At 35.7% G+C, this 22287-nt stretch overlaps 2 protein-coding genes across 2 annotated transcripts in view; one reads left to right on the forward strand and one right to left on the reverse strand.

Annotated features, from left to right (window-relative positions):
* AKIRIN2 (akirin 2) overlaps positions 1-19178 on the forward strand; it is a 37213-nt gene extending 18035 nt beyond the window's left edge. Inside the window, exons 2-5 of the mRNA XM_020976297.2 lie at positions 879-1022; positions 13417-13566; positions 14239-14310; positions 14483-19178. Of these exons, the coding sequence (XP_020831956.1) occupies positions 879-1022; positions 13417-13566; positions 14239-14310; positions 14483-14493 (377 nt within the window). The 3' untranslated portion in view covers positions 14494-19178. The remainder of the gene's footprint in view (positions 1-878; positions 1023-13416; positions 13567-14238; positions 14311-14482) is intronic.
* ORC3 (origin recognition complex subunit 3) overlaps positions 16054-22287 on the reverse strand; it is a 119115-nt gene continuing 112881 nt past the window's right edge. The window contains exon 20 of the mRNA XM_078155246.1: positions 16054-19390. The gene's annotated coding sequence lies outside the window, so the exon portion shown is untranslated. The remainder of the gene's footprint in view (positions 19391-22287) is intronic.

Raw genomic sequence — 22287 nt, forward strand, 5'->3', positions numbered from 1 at the left:
TTGTTTTGTGTAAAATAGGATTAAATTATAAATGAGTTGATTCTTATTAACTAGGCAGTTTATTTTTGGGGCATCTATTTTGTCTTTTTAGAGGACTCTTGTTTACTCTCCAGTTGTTGGCCATATTTTAGTTAATTGTAGAAGTTGTAGGAGGGAGGAAGTTAATTGATTTAAGCACTTAGTAGGTGCCAGGCCCTGTGCTAAATAAGCACTTTACAAATATTATCTCCTGTGATCCTCACAAAAAACCTGGGAGGTAGGTGCTGTTGTTATCCTCATTTTAGAGGTGAGAGAATTTAGACAGATTGAGAAAATAAGTGACTTGCCCAGGGTCACACAGCTTTGTAAGTATCTGAAGCTGCCTTTAAACTTAGGTCTTACTAACTCCAGGTCCAGTGCTCTATCCACTTTGCCACCTAGTCAAGTCCCAAATAGGTAATGATAGTATTATGGATCTAGAACTGGAAGGGAACCCTTTGCCACCGCCACTTTCACAAAGGAGACTTTAGGCCCAGAGAAATTTCCAAATTATTCAAGGTTAAACATGTAGAAAGAAGCAGGCAGTATTTGAACTCTGGTTTTCTGACTTTAGAATCAGTGTTTCATTCCATTGTACCATGCTGTTTGCAGGGTATTATATCTGTATGTTGCTAGTTCATACTCATTTATGCCAATTGTCTTTAGACTTAAGAATAAACAATGACTTTAGCTTTGAATGTCACACCTTTGGGTGGTTTGGAGGAAAATCTTTGTTAAAGTAGTGTTTATGCTTTAGGATAATGACATTGACATTGAGGAGACAACTTAGAAATCTGATCAGAATTTGTGTGTGTGCTTTCTTGCTTAATTTTTAACCTTGTAAAATGTTTTATTTTTAGAACAAATTCTGTACAACATAAAACAAGAGTATAAACGTATGCAAAAGAGAAGACATTTAGAAACTAGCTTCCAACAGACAGATCCTTGCTGTTCTTCTGATTCACAGCCACATGCATTTCTCCTCAGTGGACCAGCTTCTCCAGGTGAGTGTAGTCAAAACTTGATTTTTTTTTTTAAATAAATTTACTAAATTTTAGTTTTCAGCATTCACCTCCACAAGATTTTGAGTTCCACATTTTCTCCCCATCTCTCTCCTCTCCCCACCCCAAGACGGCATGTAAATTGATATAGGCTTAACGTATACATTCATATTAAACCTGTTTTCACATTAGTCATGTTCATGTTCTAAAGAAGAATTAGAACCAATGGGAGAAACCATGAGAAAGAAGAAACAAAAAAAAAGACAGCAAATAATAAGCTTTGATCTGCATTCAGACTCCGTAGATCTTTCTTTGGATGTGGATAGCATTTTTCAACATGAGTCTTTGGAGTTGTCTTAGATCCTAAGAAGAGTTAAGTCTCAAAGTTAGTCGTCACACAGTGTGGCTTGTTACTGTGTATGACAATCTCCTGGTTCTGCTCACTTTACTCAACATCAGTCCATACAAGTCTTTCCAGGTTTTTCTGAAGTCCACCTGCTTCATTATTTCTTATAGCACAGTAGTATTCCATTACATTCATATACCACAACTTGTTCAGCCATTCACCAACTGATGGGCATCCCTTCAATTTCCAATTCTTTGCTCTCGCAGAAAGAGCTGTTATAAATATTTTTGTGCATGTGGGTCCTTTTCCCATTTGTTTGATCTCTTTGGGATACAGACCTAGAAGTGGTATTGCTGGGTCAAAGAGTATAGTATGCACAGTTTTATAGCCCTTTGTGCATAGTTCCAAATTGCTCTCCAGAATGGTTGGACCAGTTCACTACTCTACCAACAATGCATTTGATTTTCTTAACCAAAGAGAGGAAGCTGGGGTTTCCCCACCTTCAGCTCCTTAAAAAAAAAAACTCTCTGGGGTTTGAATGTTTTGTTTTACTGACTAGCCACTTTTTTACACCATCATTAACAGCAGTACTTTATTTTAATAGAGTTATTTAACAGTGGTACAGCCTGGTTTGCAAAGTTGTGAAATTTCCTTCCCTAAGTATCCCAGGAACAGATGCTAGGCGACTATCAGACATGTTGTAGAAGTGGTTTCTTGCAGTGGGCAGGATTAAAATTAGTTAATCTGGTTTGGATGACTGCCTTAGCTTGGTGTAAGGCATGGAAATAGAACATAGGTAGGAGAAAAAATCATTTTGTTTGACTTCGAAAAGTTTTGTATTAAATTTGGAATTGCTGAGAAGTGGTCAGTCTGGACCACTAGACTTGGTGATTTTAAAGATTTTTTTCAATTTTAATTTTAAATTGGTCAAAGTAAACTTTTACAAGTAAACTGGTAAAATTTCTGGGAGTTTGATTTAGTGTACTTTTAGTGTATTTGTAGTGAGTAAAGTTGAAAATAAACTGAGGCATTTGTTTCTCTGAAGTGGGCATTGACAGCCTTAGAAGTAGGGATGGGGTTAGGAACTGGACCTATAATGAATATAGAGAAATCCTAGATGAGGATATAGATTAAAAGTCAGCACCTTCTCTGCAACAAAGAGCCTTATAGAAATTGCCTAATGAACCATGAAGCTAAGTGATTTGTTCAAGGTCACTTAGCCAGTGTCAGAGTTAGGATTTGGATCCAGGTTTTCCCAACAACCAAATCCAGCACTCTCTGCACTGCACTATGCTGATTGAAGAATGCTTTTATCAGCAAATAGAAAGTGAAATACTCAATGTAAAGTAGCACAGATTGTTTTTGTTTTTTTTTTCTAGTAGTAGTAGTAAATTATAAAAGATTTGACTAGGTGGATTCATAAATAGGAACAGTGAAGGTGGGCAGTGAGGTAATAGTACAATAAACTGGACAGAAAAGTAAGTCACTTGTATAGAGGCAAGTAGTCTAGATATATAATAGCCCACAAAAACACCATTGTTACATGAATTATAACATTTTATCAGACAGCTTTTGTAGGTACTATAAAGGAATAACAAAGGATAAGAACACTGCCCCAGTTTCCCACAGAGCTTAGTCTAGTAGGGTTTTGATCTGGAGTCAGGTTCTTTATGCCTTTCTAATTCAGGGAATTATATATCTTAAATGTATTTACATTGAAATTTTATTTGAGTGGGTGGTTCTTATTTATTTTTAAGGCACAGAGACTTTTATTCTTTTTTTTTCCTATTTCAAATTCTCTCCTTTCCCTCTCCCCAAGAGAAGGCCCCCCCAAAAAAAACAAAACCCATTACAAATATGAAGTCATACAAAACAATTTTGCATTAACCATGTTTGGAGGTGGTGATGGGGATTGGAGGGGGAAACAAGAAAAAGGTGGGGGATGGGTTTCAGTCTGCACTCTGAGTCCATCAGTTTTCTGTCTAGGGTTGGACAGCATTTTCATCATGAATCCTTGGGAACAGTGGTGGGTCATTGTTTTGGTCCGATTTACAAAGTCTTTCAAAACTGATTATCTTTACAATATTGTTGTTGTAGTGTAGATTATTGTCCTGGTTTAGCTCACTTTATTTTACATTAGTTCATACAGGTCTTCCAGGTTTTTTTGAAACCATCCCCCTTCATTATTTCTTACAGCATAACAGTATTCTGTCACATTGATATACAATAAGTAACTGTTGCTCAGTTTTGGGGCATCCCCTCAGTTTCCAATTCTTCGCACCTCAAAAAGAGCTACTATAAATATTTTTGTACATATATGTCCTTTTATTTTTGTGATATGGCTCTAGTAGCAGTGAGCCTGGGTCTCCAGAGCTTATGCACTTTAATAGCCTTTCAGGTATAATTCCAAGTTGCTTTCTGGAATAGTTGGATTAGTTCACAGCTCCACTAACAGTGCAGCTCTTCTTAAACTGTGGGTCCAGGACCCCATATGGGGTCATAAGAAATTTGGCAATGATAAAAGGTTTCCGAATGCACAACAGCCAAAAATTAATTAAAAATCAAACACATAATGAATCCAACCTGTTTCTGGCAGCTCAACTTCATTGCAGTCTTGGTTCTGAAGACAAATCATGCACACTTTTTACTGCACATACTCTCAGGCCATGCAGCACCAACAAATGCAGCTGAACCCTGAAAAGGGGTCTCTAGTTGAAAAAGTTTTAAGAAGCCTTGCATTTAGTGTACCTGTTTTCCAATATTCCCTCTGGCATTTGTTATTTTCCTTTTTCATCATCTTACCCAATGTGATAGGTGTGAAGCAGTACTTCAGAGTTGTAAATTTTTGTTTAATTATGTTTGATTTGGAGCATTTTTTCATGTGGCTATCATAGGTAGTTTTCAGAAGAAATCAAAGCTTGTGTTTGGCCATTTATAATCATTTGGCTTTTATTGTTGATTTTAGTCAGTTCCCTATATATATTTGAAATGCAGAGAAAGGTGCTGCAAAGGAACTCGTTTCTTGTTTTTCTTATAATTTTACCTGCATTGATTTTGTTAAAAAAGCCTTTTAGTTTTTTATAACCAAAATTACCCATTTTACTCCCTGTAATCATCTCTCTTATTTGGTCATCATGAGCTCTTCCTCTATCTAAAATCTGACGGGTAATTTTTTCCCTTTTCCACTGATTTGCTTATGATGTCACATTTTATGTTTAAATCATGCATCCATTTTGAGTTTAGTGTGGAATACAGTGTGAGATAATTGGTCTTTGCCTAGTTTCTGCCAGATTTTTCCAATTTTCTCAATAGTTTTTGTCACTAGTGAGTTATTGCTCTATTGGCCAGGATCTTTGGGTATATCAGACACTAGATTACTGTGCATATTTGCTTTTGTACGTTGTATACCTAATCTGTTCCATGGATCAACTGCTGTATTTCTTAGCTAGGACCAAATTGTTTTGATGATTATAGCTTTGTCACATAATTTGAGATCTGATACTGCCAGGCCAACCCTTTCCTTCCTATTGGTTTTTTTTTCCATTGATTCCCTTCATTTTTTTTTTTAAATTATTTTTTAAGCAACTGGGTTAAGTGACTTGGCCAGGGTCACACATCTAGTAAGTGTCAAGTGTTTGGTCTGAGGACACATTTGAACTCAGGTCCTCCCAGGCCTCAGGGCTGCCCCTCCCTTGATATTTTTAACCTTTTGTTTTTCCAGATGAATTTTGTTATTTATTTCTAGTTCTCTAAAATAACTCTTTGGTAGTTTGGTATGGCATGGGCACTGAATAAGTAAATTAATTTAGGTAATATTGTAATTTTTATTATATTGGCTTGGTCTACTCATGAGCAATTTATTTCTCTAATAATTTAGATCTTTGTGTTTCGTAATTGGATTCAAATAGTTATTGTGTGTGTCTTGGCAAGTAGATTCCCAAATATTTTATACTGTTTGTAGTTATTTTGAATGAAATTTCTCTTTCTAGTTCTTCCTGCTGGATTTTGTTGGTAACAAAGAAATGCTAATTATTTGTCTTAAGTTTATTTTATGTCGTGCACCTTTGCTGAAGTTAATGGTTTCAGTTAGTTTTTTAGTTGTTTAGTTTTTTAGTTTTATCATAATGTCTGCAAGAAGTGAGTTTTGTTTCATTGTTGCTTATACTTTAGGAATAAGTTTCTTTTTTTCTTGTCCTACAGCTAGCATTTCTAGTACAACATTGAATAATAATCTTGATACTGGACATCCTTGCTTCATCCTTGATCTTGTAGGAAAGGATTCTAGCTTATCCTTATAGATAATGCTTGCTCTTTGTTTTAGATAGATGTTACTTATCATTTTAGTGAAACTTTTCATTCCTATACTTTAATTATTTTTAGTTTTCAACATTCACTTCCACAAGATTTTGAGTTCCAAATTTTCTCCCCATCTCATCCTTCCTCCCACCCCAAGACGGCGTGCATTCTGAGTACTGCTTCCCCTAATCTGCCCTTCCTTCTATCACCCCCTCCTTCTCATTCCCTTTCCCTTCTATTTTCCTGTAGGGCAGGATAGTTTTCCATACCCCATTGCCTGTGTACCTTATTTCCCAGTTGCATGTAGAAACAGTTTTTAACATTTGGTTTTAAAACTGGGTTCCACATTTTCTCCCTTTCTCCCTCTCCACTCGCTCTCATTGAGAAGGCAAGCAGCAACTCGATATAGGTTATCCATGTGTAGTCATGCAAAACACTTCCATAGTAGTCATATTGTAAAAAATTAACTATTTCCCTTTATCCTTTCCTGCCCTCCATTCTATTCTCTTTTGACCCTGTCCCTTCTGAGAAGTGTTTGCTTCTGATTACCCCCTCCCCCCAGTCTGCCCTCTATCATTCCCCACCCCCCACTCTCTTATCCCCTTTCCTTCCATTTTCCTGTGGGGTAAGATAGATTTCCATACTCAATTGAGTGTTTGTTATTCCCTCCTTAAGCCAAATCTGAGAATAATATTCACTCATTCCCTCCTCATCTTCCCCCACTTCCCCTCCATTTAAAAACTTTTTCTAGTCTGTTTTATGTGAGATAATTTACCCCATTCTATCTCTCCCTTTCTCCTCCCTTCTCTCACCTCTTAATTTTATTCTCCAGATATTACTCCTTTATCTTCAACTCACTCTGTGCCCTCTATCTATATACACATACAATTTTTTTCCCCTCCAACTGCCCTAATACTGACAAAGGTCTCATGAGTTATAAATATCATCTTTCCATGCAAGAATGTAAACAATTCAACCTTAAGTCACTTATGATTTCTCTTTTCCTGTTTACCTCTTCATGCTTCTCTTGAGTCTTGTATTTGAGAGTCGAATTTTCTATTCAACTCTGGTCTTTTCATCAAGAATGCTTGAAAGTCCTCTATTTCACTGAATATCTATTTTTTTCCCCTGAAGGATTATACCCAGTTTTTCTAGATAGGTGATTCTTGGCTGTAATCCTATCTCCTTTGACCTCCAGAATATTATATTCCAAGCCCTCCAGTCCCTTAATGTAGAAGCTGCTAAATCTGGTGTTATCTTGATTGTGTTTCCATAATACTTGAATTGTTTCTTTCTGGCTGCTTGCAATATTTTCTCCCTGACCTGGGAACTCTAGAATTTAGCTACAATATTCCTAGGAGTTTTCCTTTGGGGATCTCTTTCAGGAGGTGATTGGTGGATATTTCAATTTCTGTTTTGCCTTCTGGTTTTAGAATATCAGGGAAGTTTTCCTTGATAATTTCTTGAAAGATGATTCTAGGCTCTTTTTTTGGTCATGGCTTTTAGATAGTCCAATTGTTTTTCCACTGAGATATTTCACATTGTCTTCTATTTTTTCATTCTTTTGGTTTTGTTTTACAATGTCTGGATTCCTCATAAAGTCATTAGCTTCCATTTGCTCCATTTTAATTTTTAAGGAAGTATTTTCTTCAGTAATGTTTTGGACTTCCTTTTCCATTTGGCCAATTTTTCTTTTTAGGGCATTCTTCTCAATGGCTTTTTGGGCCTCTTTTGCCATTTGGGTTAGGCTGTTTTTTTAAAAAATGTTATTAATTTATTTTGATTTATCAATAATGACTTCCATATGCTTTTGCGTTGAAAATTTTTCTCCCCCTTCCTCCCCACCACCCTCCCCAAGATGGCGCACAATCTGATATAGGCTATATGTTTACATTCCTATTAAACATATTCTCACATTAGTGGTGTTATAAGTAAAAATTAAAACCAGTAGGAGGAACCATCAGAGAGAGGAAACAAAACTCAACAGAAGAGAAAAAAAATAGCAATTCAACTTTTGTAATTCTTTCTTTGCGTGTGGATAGCATTTTCCATCATGAGGCCTCTGGAGATGTCTTAGATCATTGTATTGCTGGGAAGGGTTAAATTTATCAATATTAGTCATTGTACAACATGGCTGTTATTGTGTACAAGGTTCTCTTGGTTCTAATTTCACTCAGCATCAGACCATACAAGTTTTTCCAGGTTTTTCTGAAGTCAGCCTGTTGATAAGCTATTTTTAAAGGTGTTATTTTCTTCGGTATTTTTGGGGTCTCCTTTAGCAAGCTGTTGACTTGTTTTTTTGTGATTTTCTTGCATCACTCATTTCTCTTCCCAGTTTTTCCTCTACTTCTCTTACTTGCTTCTCAAAATCCTTTTTAGGCTCTTCCATGGCATGGGACTTATTCATATTTTTCTTGGAGGCTTTGGATGTAGGAGCTTTGTCTTTGTCTTCTTCCGGTTGTATGTTTTGATCTTTGTCACCAAAAAGAGATTCTATGGTCTAACTTTTTTTTGCACAGTTTGCTCATGTTCCCAGCCAGTTACTTGAGTTTTAAACTCTTTGTTGAGGTAGGGATCTGCTTCTAGTGTGGAGAATGTACTGTCCTAGGCTTCAGGGGTTTTGTGCAGCTGTTTTCAGAGGTACTTCTAGGGACCTGTAAATGTTCAGGTCTTCCAGGGTGGTATGATCAAGGGTGAGGTGTTTACTCCTTTCCTGGCCTGTACTCTGGTCTATGAGTAACCACAAGCACACTTTTCTGCCTTGAAACTGTGATAAGGATTCCCTCTGTCCCATCAGTACAAGCTCCACCACGCCCGTGCTCCCTTCTGGCCCCAGGACTGCCACCCAGAACTGTGACCCAGATCTAAGCACAGGCAGAGCAAAGAGATTCCTGCCTTAGCCCCAGCAAAGAGATCCCTTCAGTTCCCCTCTGATCAGCCACTCAATTCCCCCTCAGTCTGTGGGCTGAGAGCTCCAGAAGCAGATGCTGGACTGGGACTGAGTCTAGGACCCACCCAGCTTCTCTCTCAGTGTGGTCACAGACCTTTCCTACTGACCTTCTAAGTTGTCTTTGGCCTTTGTGGGTTGAGAAGTCTGGAAACTGCCACAGCTACTAGTGATTCAGTCCCCTGAGGCCTGGTCTTTGCCTGTGTGCCCATACTGACCTGCATTCCTCTCCCAGCCTGGTGCAGTAGACCTTTCCAATCAACCATTCAGGTTGCTTTGGGGTGGAAATTTGTTTCACTTTGTCTTTTTTGTGGGTTCTGCTGCTCTAGAATTTTAGGGCCATTTTTTACAGGTACTATTTTTTGCAGGTATTCGGAGGAGCTTGGGGGAGAGCTCAAGCAAGTTACTGCCTTTACTCCACCCCTCACTCTTAATTTCTGATATTTAGCAGCACTACATGGAGAAAATACAAATGGCACATGATTTCACTGTAGCTATACTCAAGTCTTTCACTTTCATGAGGGTTACATATACTATCAAATTAAATTTTAGTTCTGTAAAATGCTTTTTACCTTTTTATGATTTTATACTTCTACCAAATATAAAAGATCTAATTTACTGACAGTAAGGTACAACATTATAATTAAATTTTAATTAAAATATTATGCCTTCAGAAAGTAATTTTAAACCTGCTTCAAAATATAGTACAGTATTTGTAGCTGGTCTTTCATAGAAAAAACCATGATACAGCATTAAACTGACCACAGTAAAACCTCGTCATGCAATTTGATAACTGAGAGCAAGTATAGTCTAAATGAAATATAAAATCAGAAAGTTTCTTGAACATACACAAAATATAAATGAATGCTTTTCCTCGGAAAAATTCTAATTATACAGACTAAAACACAAAATCCTTACAAAATGAAGACTAATAAAATCATAACTTGGCTTATGCTTACAAATTTTATTAATTCTAATCATTCTTAAATTCATCATTCATCAGTGAAAATTACCAAATAGGCACAATGATAGAAATACTTGAAATAAAATTATGCTAGTTCCTTTATTGCCTATGAATTCCCCTATTCATTTTCAGTACTGATAATTTGGTTTTCTTTTTTTTTTTAAGCCAGATTAGCAAATGATTTATCTTTTTTTAAAAACAGCTTCTAGTTTTATTCATTTTAAAAAAAACTTTGAATTTTTTTAATCTCTCCTTTGATTTCCAGTATTTCTGTTTTGGTGTTTAATTAGTGGTTTAAATGTGTTTTCTGGGTTTTTTAGTTGCATGCCTGTTTTGTAGATCTAATCTTTCACTCTTTTGTTAACGTGTTTAGTGTTTAGTTTCTCTTAAGCACTGCTTTGGATGCATCTCACAAATTTGCTATGTTGTCTCATTGTTGCTATTATCTTTAATGAAATTATTGATCCTGAGATTTGTTCTTTGATCCATTCATTCTTTAGGATTAGGTTTTTTAGTTTCCAGTTAATTTTTAATCAGTGCTTCAAAGGCTCTTTTTTGAATAGTATTTTATTGGATTATGATCATTATGATATATTTGATATTATGCTTTTCTACATTTGTGAAGTTTTTATGCCCTAATATATGTGAAGGTGCCACATACAGCTGAGAAAAAGGTATGTTCTTTTCCATTCCCATTAGTATCTGTCTGTCATAACTAACGTTCCTAAAATTTAAATTATCTTTTTAACTTTTTAATTTTGTGGTTAGATTTATATGGATTTGAGAGGAGTCCCCCACTAATATTTTGTTTCCTCTCTGTATAATTTATTTTCTGTTTCCTCCTGTAACTTTCTCAACATTTCCTTCAATAATTTAGATGTTATGCCATTTGTTGCATTTGTTCAGTATTAATATTCATCATCTGTGGTACCTTTTTTAGCAAAATGTAGTTTTGCTGTTTATCTCTTAACTTTGTCTGAGATGGTGGTTGCCACCTGCTTTCTTTCCTTAAGGTTCAGAAAATAGATTTTGTGTATTTTTCTGTTTGATGTATTTCTTATAAACTACATCTTATGGGATTCTTGTTTCTAATCCATTTTGCTATCTTCCATTTTATAAATGTGTTCATCACATTCACAGTTATGATTGCTAAGTGTATTTCCCTCCATGCTATTCTTATATTTATCTTTTTTTTCAATCCTCTACTTTCATGAATCTCTTTTGCTTCTGACTATGACCTTTCTTAATCTACCCTCTCTTCTATTTTCCCCCATTCCCCTTTTTCTTAATCTCTTTCCCTCATACTTTTTGGGTAAGATGAATTTCTTTGCCAGATTTGTATATTTCTTTTTTCCTCCTTGAACCAATACAGATGTGAGGTTAAATGTTGACTGCTCTCCCCTCCGCTGTATAAACTCTTCCTTGTATACCCCATTTATGTGAGGTAATTTTCCTTGTTTTTCCTCTTTCCTTCTCCCCTTTCCTTGTGCATTCTTCTTTCCCACTCTTCCATTCTTTTATTCAGATCATTACAATATTATAGAGTCACACCCAGATCTTGTCTGATTTTGTTGCTGTTCATTCGTTTCAGTCATGTCTGACTCTTTGTGACCCCATTTGGGGTTTTCTTGGCAAAAATACTGGAGTGGTTTGTTTCTTCAGCTCATCTGACAAATGAGGAACTGAGGCAAACAGGATGAAGTGACTTGCCTCAGGATCACACAGCTAGTAATTGTTTGAGGCCAGTGCTTTATTACTGTGCCACACAGCTGTCTCTGTCTAATTAGACTCCCTCTAAAGTTCTGAGGGGTTTATATGAATCTTCACTCCCTATAAAAATGTAAACACTAAAACCTTTTTAAGTTCCTTAGGATTTCTGTTTACCCTTTTTATGCTTCTATTTAGTCTTGTTTGAATTTCAAATTTTCGCCTCTGGTCTTCTCATCAGGAATTCCAGAAAGTCTTCCATATGTAGGATTATACTTAGTTTTGCTGGATAGATTATTCTTGACTATTATCTGTTGCCTTCCAGAATATCATATTCCAAGCCCTTTTGTTTCTTTATGGTAGTGACTGTGAAATGTTATGTGATCTTGACTGGTTCCATAGTACTTGAATTTTTTATTTTTTGTTTGCAACTTGCTGTATTTTCTCTTTGACCTGGGATTTCTGGATTTATCTGATTCCTTGGGAGTTTCATTTTGGGGTTTTTTTCGAGAGGTTACTGATCGATTCTTTTGATTCCTACTTTGCCCTCTGTTTCTAAGATATCTGAGCAGTTTTTCTTTATAATTTCTAGGTTCTTTTTCTTTGCTTATGGATTTCTTGTGGTAATTATCTCTCCTTGATTGATTTTCTAGGTCAGTTGTTTTTCATATAAGATTTCAGTGTTCTGTTTTTTCATTCCTTTGACTTTGTTTTATGATTTCTTGATGTTTCATGGAATCATTAGCTTCCATTGGGCCAATTCTTAATTTTTAAGGAGTTATTTTCTTCAGTAGTATTCTATACCTCTCTTACAAAGTTGTTCATTCTCATTTTCATAACTTTATTGTATAGCTCTTATTTCAAAACATGCCAGTGGTTCCAGATTTTCATAAGGAACTAAAATATTAATTACAGCACATTTCAGCAATATTAATACAAAAGTTCAAGGAAGGAAAAGGGCTACACAGTAGATGCACATATCCAGTATCATCTGGTTATAGAAGAACAACTGAACTTGCAGTTTATATAAGTTTATAGCAGTTTTATAAATTAAAAAAATTATTTCTAGTGGAATCAGAATGGAAGAGTAAGAGCCAGCATTTTCACCCATTATACCTTCATAACAAACCTTAAAAATGTGCTACATAGAATTCTGATTGAGAAAGCCAATAAAGTCACTTTTCTAGCCTCAGGCAGCTTAAGAAGATAGAAGTCTGTGGACTCTAGGGCAGTGGTAGGCCAGGAAAGTAACAACAGGTGGTGCAGTGGGAAGCATTCTAGTGACTAGGGGTTAAGACTGAAATTTTCTCATTTACTAATTTTTAATGGGGCGGGGACGGGGGGGGGAGAAGACATCTCATTTTACAAAGAAATGGTCTACTTGAAGGAACATTCCCAGTAATCTCTTAGGATATAGCAAGTTGTACATAGGATAGAGACCATGTTTTTACAACTTAAGGCATAAATTTATGGCTTTCCCTTTAGACTGGAGGATGACTCACACTTGTTAATAACCTGATTAGTATAAAGTCTCATTACACACACACATATTTTGTGTGTATTCCATCAGGACTGAGAAATGGTTTAGTTATAAAATCCTTCACTGTAATGATAATTGGTGTAACAAATTTCATTATAAAATCCTTGTACTTGGATGATTAGAGACCACCTTATTTTTTTGTGTGCCTAACCCTAACAAAATTTCAACTACCACCACCACTCACTCCCCCACTCCCACCCCTTACCCTGCTAGTGTTTCTCACTTTTGTTATTTTGAAAATCATATGTTGATTATCCAGTTCAGTACCATAAATACTGGCAGTGTTTTTCTATATAGTCTTATGATTCCAAATAATTGATAGTATTAGTACTTTTTAAATCTCTGAATTTGCAGCCATTATTTTGGTGTATAGGAAATAAAAGGCTCTAGAATTGAATCTTTAATAGCTAAAACAACAAACCAAAAAACCCCAACAACATATGGAACTTAGAAAACCCTCAAGGTATTTAGTCCAAAAATGATTAACACCACAAGTAAGTTGGCAACCGGTTAGAACTAGGGCCTACTTGCACTTAAGGTTCTGTTTATGGTTGTGGTTCTGAATTATATCTTTTTTTCTTCATACATTATATGTAGGCACTTCATCTACAGCATCATCACCATTAAAAAAAGAACAGCCCCTATTTACTCTAAGGCAGGTTGGGATGATCTGTGAACGTTTGCTGAAAGAACGTGAAGAGAAGGTTCGTGAAGAGTATGAAGAAATATTGACCACAAAACTTGCAGGTATGTCTGCTTGTTACATTTTTCCTATAAATTAAGCTTATGCTCTCTTGGCTCTGGAAAGCATATGCAAGTGAAATACTTCATTCTCAGGTACTCGAAATGTTAATGTTGGCATTTTCTAAACTGTTAATAGATTTTTTTAAAAAGAACTGGTGAGAATTCCAAAAAAAGATATGAATCTATAGAAAATAGGGCAAAAGTTGATCTGCTTTTTGGTTTTCATGACCATAGTGACTAATGCTAACCTGTAACAGTTAAGTTTTTTATATAAATAGATAGAGATATAGATAGATAGAGATATATAGATATAAAAATATTTGGCTGTAGGCTTATAGGAAATACTTGTTTAGTAAAGCTCATTTAGAACATATCATTAACACTCAGAGGACTTAGGTTCTCTAGTCCTAGGATTTCACAGAAGAAATCTTAGGCTGAGAGGGGTTGCTGCTTGCACAAGCCCACATGGCTTGCTCCCAGCTAACAACATGCCCTTTCATGATAGCATGTCACCACTATTTATTTATTATAGAAATTCAAATTTTGTTATTTAGAGTTGTTGCAGCACAAGATTTGATCAAAGGGAGGAAAGAAGGGGAAAAATACATTGACCTGGGAAGCCTCATTTTGTAAATTATTACAATTTGACATGTTCACGTCTTAATCTATTTGTAGAACAATATGATGCATTTGTGAAATTTACGCATGATCAGATAATGCGACGATATGGAGAACAGCCTGCTAGTTGTAAGTATTTAGATATTTTAATTTAAAACACACATTTATAGGATTTTATTTTTAATACTTAAATATCTCAATGGGGTGAGGGTAGTATGTTTTATTACAGATGTTAATTATTTGAAATTATCTGTTTTCTTGGGAAAAATCATACCATTAATTTTCTTCTTTTTTTCCTCAGATGTTTCATGAATCACGTTTCCTGCATTTGTGGGCTGCCCAGTTCCCTGTTGAGTTGTTGCAAGTGGTCCCAGTTAAGACTTGCAGCAATGCCATATTTCTCCCCCTTCCCCTGTGAACACAGGTTATTTCAAGCTTTTGTCAGTGGCAACCACTTAGGCAGCAACTGATTTTGGAGTGCTCCCTGATGTCAATACCACCTGGATGTGGACTGTTGCTACCTGTATTAATACCAGTGGCCTCATTTGCTGTATCATTACAATTTGGCTTCTTATGTTAATGATATGTTTGAAAAAGATTAAAGCTGGTGTTCTAGAAAATGCCCTTCATTGGTTGTGTAAATAAAAGTAGAATGACACTTCGGATTGAAACTAGTGTGGTTTTAATAACTGTGCACTGCAACCAAGCTGTAACCCATCATTAATAACTTAGAATGTAATCCCAGGACAATTAAGCAAATAGCCCGCAGTACTATCTGTGAAGTAGTGAAGGAGAGCATTTCTGTATTCCAGGACTTTTGGGGGGGTTAAGAATGGGTTTATATGATTTCTTGTTTTTGTAGTTTTTATTTATTCTATCAGTCTTTAACAAATGTTTATTGCTGCATTTTTTTTTCCAGTGTATCATTGTTTTACTGCCCTTGTAGTACTGGAATTTAGTTGGAAAAATAAAACATTTACTTCTACTCTGTTTGTTTTTAATGTGCAGATGGGCTTGTGCAGTGAATGGATAAAATTAGCATTTGAAATGCAAGCATTACCTAAGTGAAGGAACTGGAAGTTCTCAGAGAATGAAGTTTATCTCAAATAATCAATGATTTAGTATTACTGTTTAAAACTTGGCTGAGTTGTTTTCTGGTCCTGAAGCAATTTTTCACCTGATTGCAGTGGTAGGATTTGACTGGCACCTAACTGCAGTTTACACTTTTAGCTGCAGAATTGTAAATTTGAGTAGAATGAAAAAGTTTGGGAGTTTTTGAAGGTTAGTTATTGGCATGAACAAAGATTTGAACATTTTTATCACTTGGTAAAAATTAAATTTGTTTCTTAGGGTTTTTTGTTTTGTTTTAAAGCCATGCCAGGGATAAATCATTATGCTAAATTCCAGTAATACATTTGGCCATAAATATCTGAAAATGGGTTAACTATTGGAAGTATCCTAAGTGCAGCTTACTTTTTAAAATGTGCTTTCTGTGACAAGGCAAAGAGATGTATTTGAATCTGTATATTTTCCCCTGGCTTATACATTATTTTTCATTAATACTTGAAAATTGGTTGTAACCTAATGAAAGACTAAAGGGAGGGAAGGGGGGGAATGAATGGAAGGGTAAATACACTGACCCTGGGCTCTGGTTGTAAATGTCACTTCATTCTGTTTTCCTAGTCACTTATATCCTCTTCCACACCTGAATTTCAGTGCCAACACAGTTGCATTAAGAAATCAGTAATAGGGCTACTTTTTATACTTGATACAGGGAGACACCAGTATCGCACTAAAAGGAAAATCAGTGCCTTTTTCCTTCCTTTTTTCCCCATTCCACAAGGAATGATAATGACTTTTTGGGTCACAGCATTAATGTAATACATTTTAGTTTTTTATTAGACTATATAAATCAAATTTCACTGCAACAAAATTCCATTAGAACAAAAAGTTTATCAAATCTCAGCTTATGGCCTGTTCTTAAGCAACAGAATTTGGGCATTCCCTTAGAATTGATTTTAATGGGATTTGAATAATTGGGAACACACTTTTTTCTAGTGATGGGCCAGATATTTTAGTAGATTTGGTAAATAAGTGTCCCGTCCCCTAATATGTTCAGGCCTCTTTTGGAATTATTGTTGTGACATTTTGCTATTAACAGGCCAGTAATTAAAGTAATAGCTAGTCAGTGTGCTGTTAATAATTTGAAGGAATCCGGTTACTAAGGCCTATCATATCTTTAGATATTGTAGGTAGCACAATGGCAAGCAATTGTTTTTTTGAAAGCAAACTTAAAATTTAGCTTCCCATGGCCTTTTAGAATTCTCAAATGGTGCTGTGAGAACTATGTTGCTGTAATGTGAATTAGTGCCATAAAATCCTGATTAACCAGACACTCAAATATACTTTTTTTTTGGGCAAGGGGTTTTGGGGATTAAGGGGGGGGTGGGGGTGGGGGTAGGAGTTGCCTTTGAGGGAGAAGTCAATCACAAAGCATATGAATCTCAGGGATTTATTCTAACATCTTCCAGGGTATTTCTTGGCCTCAGTATAGATTTCAACCAGTCCCCTATATACCTTTATTACTACACAGAGGCAAGTTAAGTAGACTACTATTTTAGACTTTTTCCAGTACTGAATGGGTAAACCTTTTTAAAATAAAAACAATCAAAATATCTTATTCTTAAAGTGTTTGGTTAATTATTTTCTTCATCATAAACAGAGAATCAGGGCAAATTGAATGGCTTAGTCTAGTTATATTTTCACATTTTTATTTTCCTCCATAAGCTGCCATGGATAAGGTAGGCTTTGTACCTGCTTCTAAAATGAGAGCTATTGCTAAAAACAAGTTGACCTTGATCAAATGTGAAAATAGGAAAATTTCTCATTTCTGAAATGAAAATCAAAGCTAATATTTGGATAAACAAGTAAATCAAAATGGGCCTACCTTTAAAGACTAGAAAAGGTAGCCTGGTAATGATCTGATAGAATTAAACATGACAGCTTTTTCCACAGTACATCTTTGCTTATTCCCAATTGCACCTCTTGTATTTCTTTTTCCCTCTCTTAAGCGTTTGACCTTGGCTAAGCTGCTAAAACCCTTTAAAAGGGCTAAATTTCAGTGGCAAGGTAAGATCTCTTCCAGCTTTGATTTAATATCTTTGTATTGTTAACAAATCTTAGTCTCTAGTACTTTACAAGAACAAATTAGTTGACTTCTTCAGTTAAGGTACTGTCTCTAATTTGAGTGGCTATTTTAATTATGTTTAAAGCTTGCATTCAATATTATTCAGTAGGTTTGTGGAACGAAGTAATATCTCTGTTATTAGGTTCTTAAAATTCCTCCAAAGATTTAAAGTAATCAAAAATGAAGAGGTAGGTGGGAGAGGGAGTCTTTAAGGAAATGATCAATTCTGACCATTCCCATGGGAATGTATTTTCAAAGTAAATACAAATATTTCAAACATGAAGTAAGAATTTCATCATGTATAACTTATTATTAGACTATATAAATCATTGAATTTTAAAGATGGAAGGGATCTTAGAAGTTTCATGCCTCTCATTTTACAAAGGAGACGGATGCCCAGAGAGATAATACTTGCCACAAGGCAAGTGGGTAGCACCAGGATTTAAACCAAGGTCTTCAGATGCCAAATCATAAGCTCTCTACCATGAAGCCTTTTGTATGTTTTTTCCCCTCTTGACATCATGTCCAGTTTCAAAGGCTAGAGTTCCCAGTCTTATTAGTTCCACTTCAAAGTTTATTCCTACTACAGTACCTCTGAGAACTCTTCTATTTGGAAACTTATTTTAGTAGCCTATACATTATTAAGCTACCTGATTTTGTAAGAAGAGGACATGTAACAAATAGTTACTTTTTTCTTTATGTTTAGGCATATGGTTGTTTTTCCAGCTCTTATTCAGAAGATGACAGAGATACAAAGCTGGGACTGAACTTGAAAAAATGAACTTTGAGAATCTTATGCTCTATCCTACTTCCTCTTAAAATATTAGTAGTTTCTTAGCAACACCAAAGCATTTTACTTTTACTCAAATCTTGACCTACAACAATCTGGGATTTGAAACTAGGCCTTTATATGATAGAATTTATTATCTAGAATGTCAGCTCTATTAAGAAGTGATTGAAGTTTACATTGTACATTTAAGATAATTCTGAAATCTTTTCTACACTGATAAGACTGTTTATTAAGACATTTCTGAGACAGTCTCATTTCTTACTTCAAGGCTCTAGTCTCCATGTCAGAGTGGAACCACTAAATGCACGGCCTTATAATAGATTCAAGTAGAACTTAGTATTATCTATCTGGAATTTTGCTATCTGGCAGCCTCACTAAAAAGGCTACCTGAGTACCCAAAATAAGATTCCCCAAATCCCATTATATCAGTGAGTCCTTCAGCCCATTTCTCTCGCACACATCTGATAAGCTTGGTTAACTGGTTTCTAACCTCCCCAAATTTTTTTTTATACTTCTAAAAGAGATATAGGAAAGAGGGAACCACTACAGCTAAGCCCACTGCTAGCAAAAATAGAGAGAAATTCAGATCAGTCTGATAAAACCATTACTTCTACTTAATCCATCAGCCCCCCCCCATCATTAATATACTTATAGCACGGTACAATAGATGTTCATGATAATGCTGAACCATCAGATTAAATTGTGTTCCATATTGAAGGTAGGAAAATAAAGATTAAAATGAAAATTTGGTATCAAAAGGGGTAAATCTTCAGCTCTATTAAAAGGGTTTTTAATAGCTGGGGTTTTACTGTATCATTTCATCTAGGATATAAGGTTATATAGTCTACTAACAACTTTGTTGATTTAGAAAAATATAGGGTCTACTGAATGTGATGTGCTTTGAATGTTGATTGAAGCTGTCTTTCTGGGAAAATGTTTACTGACAGGAGTACTTGTATTGGAATATTTAACATTATACTGATATTCATAATAAAATATGACCTTTCCACATGTTGCATAGCTGATGTTTTGGAGTTGTTTTTTGGGAAAGGGTACTGTCAGGATGGTAAACAACATTCATTCAGCACTATTTAGAATGGTGACAGTGTGGATATTGGTTGCTTTGTGGCATTCTCAGATCTTGCTGGATCATAGCCTGAAGTATCTTCATCCTTTCTTGGTAGTACTTAAAACTTTTTCTCCACCTTAAGCTGATAAGCTTCACCAGCCAGCTGTCAAAAGTTAGGAAAAGCTTTTTGACAGTCAAATCAACTTAAATAAAACTCCAAATGAATACTTCTTTTAAAAATTAATTTCATTGTTTTCCATATTGACAGAACACCCTAAGTTGGCTTTTAAGGACTTTTCCATTTTTTCACTCTAAATAAATACATCTGCCTCATGCTTGAGACATTTAAAAAAATCCATGCTGTTCAGCCTGTACATTTTCATTCATTCAAAAAGCAATTTTGGCTTAATACATAATATTTAACCATGTAGCATGTAAGCCCTATCCACTAATGTTATAAAGGAGGGAGCTCAGGGAGAAGTTAGGTTTTTAGGACTTGGATTCATGGTAGAATTAGTGAAAATATATAAAATTTTTTTTTTTGGGGGGGGATTGCTTGGCCCCATTAAGTCAGACTTTTCCTGTGTATTCAGTGGTGTGGGAGAAGGGATTAGGGATGAATATATTTAAGCTGTGAATATCCAGATCTGAAATAAGCTGTAATAATAGCATTCTTATTGGTGTATAAATTGTTCATTTAACTCTGCACCAGTTTATCCTACCCAGGAATCTCTTAAATCATCTTTTTTTTTTGTCATTTCTTGGGGCACAATATTCCATTATATTCACATTATATTCAATTTGTTAAGTCATTCCCCAGTTGTCAAAGGTATTCCAGTAGAGTCGAGTGTCGTCCCTCTTCCATCTCTCCTTAAAGATCAGGAAGTTTCAAAGATGGTGGAAAGAGGCCAGGAACTTGCCTGAGCTCTCCCCAATTTTCCTCAGAAACAACATTAAATCAAGCCTATAAACAGATTCTGGGGCAACAGAACCCACAAAAAGTGAAACAGTTTTCCAGCTTAAGATAACTTATAAGGACTTCAGGAAAGATCAGTCTTACTTGTGTAAAAGGGGGGCACAATCCAGCACAGACAAGTGTCCAGACAAGCTCATGGTCCTGGCTTAGCAGTCTAATGGCACAGCAGGCCAGCTGTGAGGGCCCTCAGCCCCAGAACCCTAGCACAACAGGTGCAACTAGGCTGTAAGAAGTAAGACTGTCCCAGGAGTAGAGCTCAACTTTATAAATCACAAAAAAGTTTAAAAATGAGCAAAAAACAGAAAAGAGCTCTGACCATAAAAAGCTACTGTGGACTATCTGAAAGCCATGATCAAAAAAGAGCCTAGACATCATCTTTCAAGAAATTATCAAGGAAAACTGCCCTGATGTCCTAGAACCAGAGGGTAAAATAGTAATTGAAAGAATCCACTGATCCACCTCCTTGAAAAGATCCCCAACTTAAAACTACAAGGAATATTGTAGCCAAATTCCAGAATTATCAGGTCAAGGAGAAAATACTGCAAGTAGCCAGAGAGAAACAATTCAAATATCAAGGAGCCACAGTCAGAATTACACAGGACTTAGCAGCTTCTACACTTAAAAAGATCAGAGAGCTTGGAATATGATCTTCTGGAAAGCAAAGGAGCTTGGATCACAACGAAGAATCAATTACCCAGCAAAACTGTGCATACTCTTTCAAAGGAAAAGATGGATATTCAATGAAATTGGGGAACTTTCAAACTTTCCTGATTAAAAGACCAGAGCTGAACAGAAAATTTGATCTTCAAATACAAGACTCAAGAGAAGCATAAAAAGGTAAATAGGAAAGAAAACATGTTATTCAGTAAGGTTAAACTGTTTAGATCCCTACAAAGGAAGATGATACTTCTAACTCTTGAGAACTGGATCCATATTAGGGGAGTCAGAAGGAATACACAAAGAGGATGTGGGTATAAGTTGACTTTGGTGGGATGATATAAAAAAAATTAAGGGGGTGAAAAAAGTATTGTACTGGGAGAAGAGGAAAGGGGCACATAATAGGGTAAATTACAAAACATGAAGAGGTGCAAAAGATCTATTACAACAGAGGGAAAGAAGGGAGGGGGTGAGCATTGCTTGAACCTTAGTGTCATTAGATTTGGCTCAAGAGGGAATAACATAAACACGCATTTGGGCATAGAAATTTATCTTACCCTAAAGGGAAGTAGGAGGGAAGAGGGAAAAGAAAAGGGAAGGTTTGATAGAAGGGAGGGAAGATTGAGAGAGGCAGGAGGTGGTGGTCAGAAGCAAAACACTGGTGAGGACAAACAGTGAAGGAGAGAGAAAAGTATAAACTGGGAAATACAGGATGAAGGGAAACACATAGTAATCATAACTGTGAATGGGAATGGAATGAACTATTCTATAAAATGGAAGCAGATAAAGTGGATTAAAAACCAGAATCTTAACATATTTTGCTTACAAGAAACACATTTGAAGGAGAGAGATATGCACTGAGTAAAGTTAAAAGGCTGAGACAGAATATATTATGCTTCAGCTGAAGTTAAAAAAAGGGGGGGGAGGGTAGCAATCTTGATCTCAAAGCAAAAGCAAAAATAGATCTAATTAAAAGAGGTAAGGAGGGAAACTACATCTTGCTAAAAGATACCATAGACAATGGAGTAGTATCAATATTAACCATATATGCACCAAGTGGTATAGCATCTAGATTCCTAGGGGAGAAGTTTGGTGAGTTACAGGAAGAAATAGCAAAACTATACTAGTGGGGGACTTTAACCTCCTCCTCACAAGACCAGATAAATCTAACCATAAAATAAACAAGGAATTAAAGAGGTGAACAGAATTTTAGAAAAGTTAGATATGATAGACCTCTGGAGAAAACTGAATGGGGATAGAAAGGAATATACCTTTTTCTCAGCAGAGAAAAAGGCACCTACATAAAAACTGACCATATATCAGGACATTAAAAACCTCACAATCCAATGCAGAATGGCAGCAATATTGAAGTAAAAATTACATGTAATGAAGGGTCATGGAAACATAAACTAAAAATTAATTGGAAA

This window comes from Phascolarctos cinereus, unplaced genomic scaffold (genome assembly GCF_003287225.1).
Source record: "Phascolarctos cinereus isolate Bilbo 61053 unplaced genomic scaffold, phaCin_HiC Scaffold_5;HRSCAF=322, whole genome shotgun sequence".
Classification (NCBI taxonomy): Eukaryota; Metazoa; Chordata; class Mammalia; order Diprotodontia; family Phascolarctidae; genus Phascolarctos; species Phascolarctos cinereus.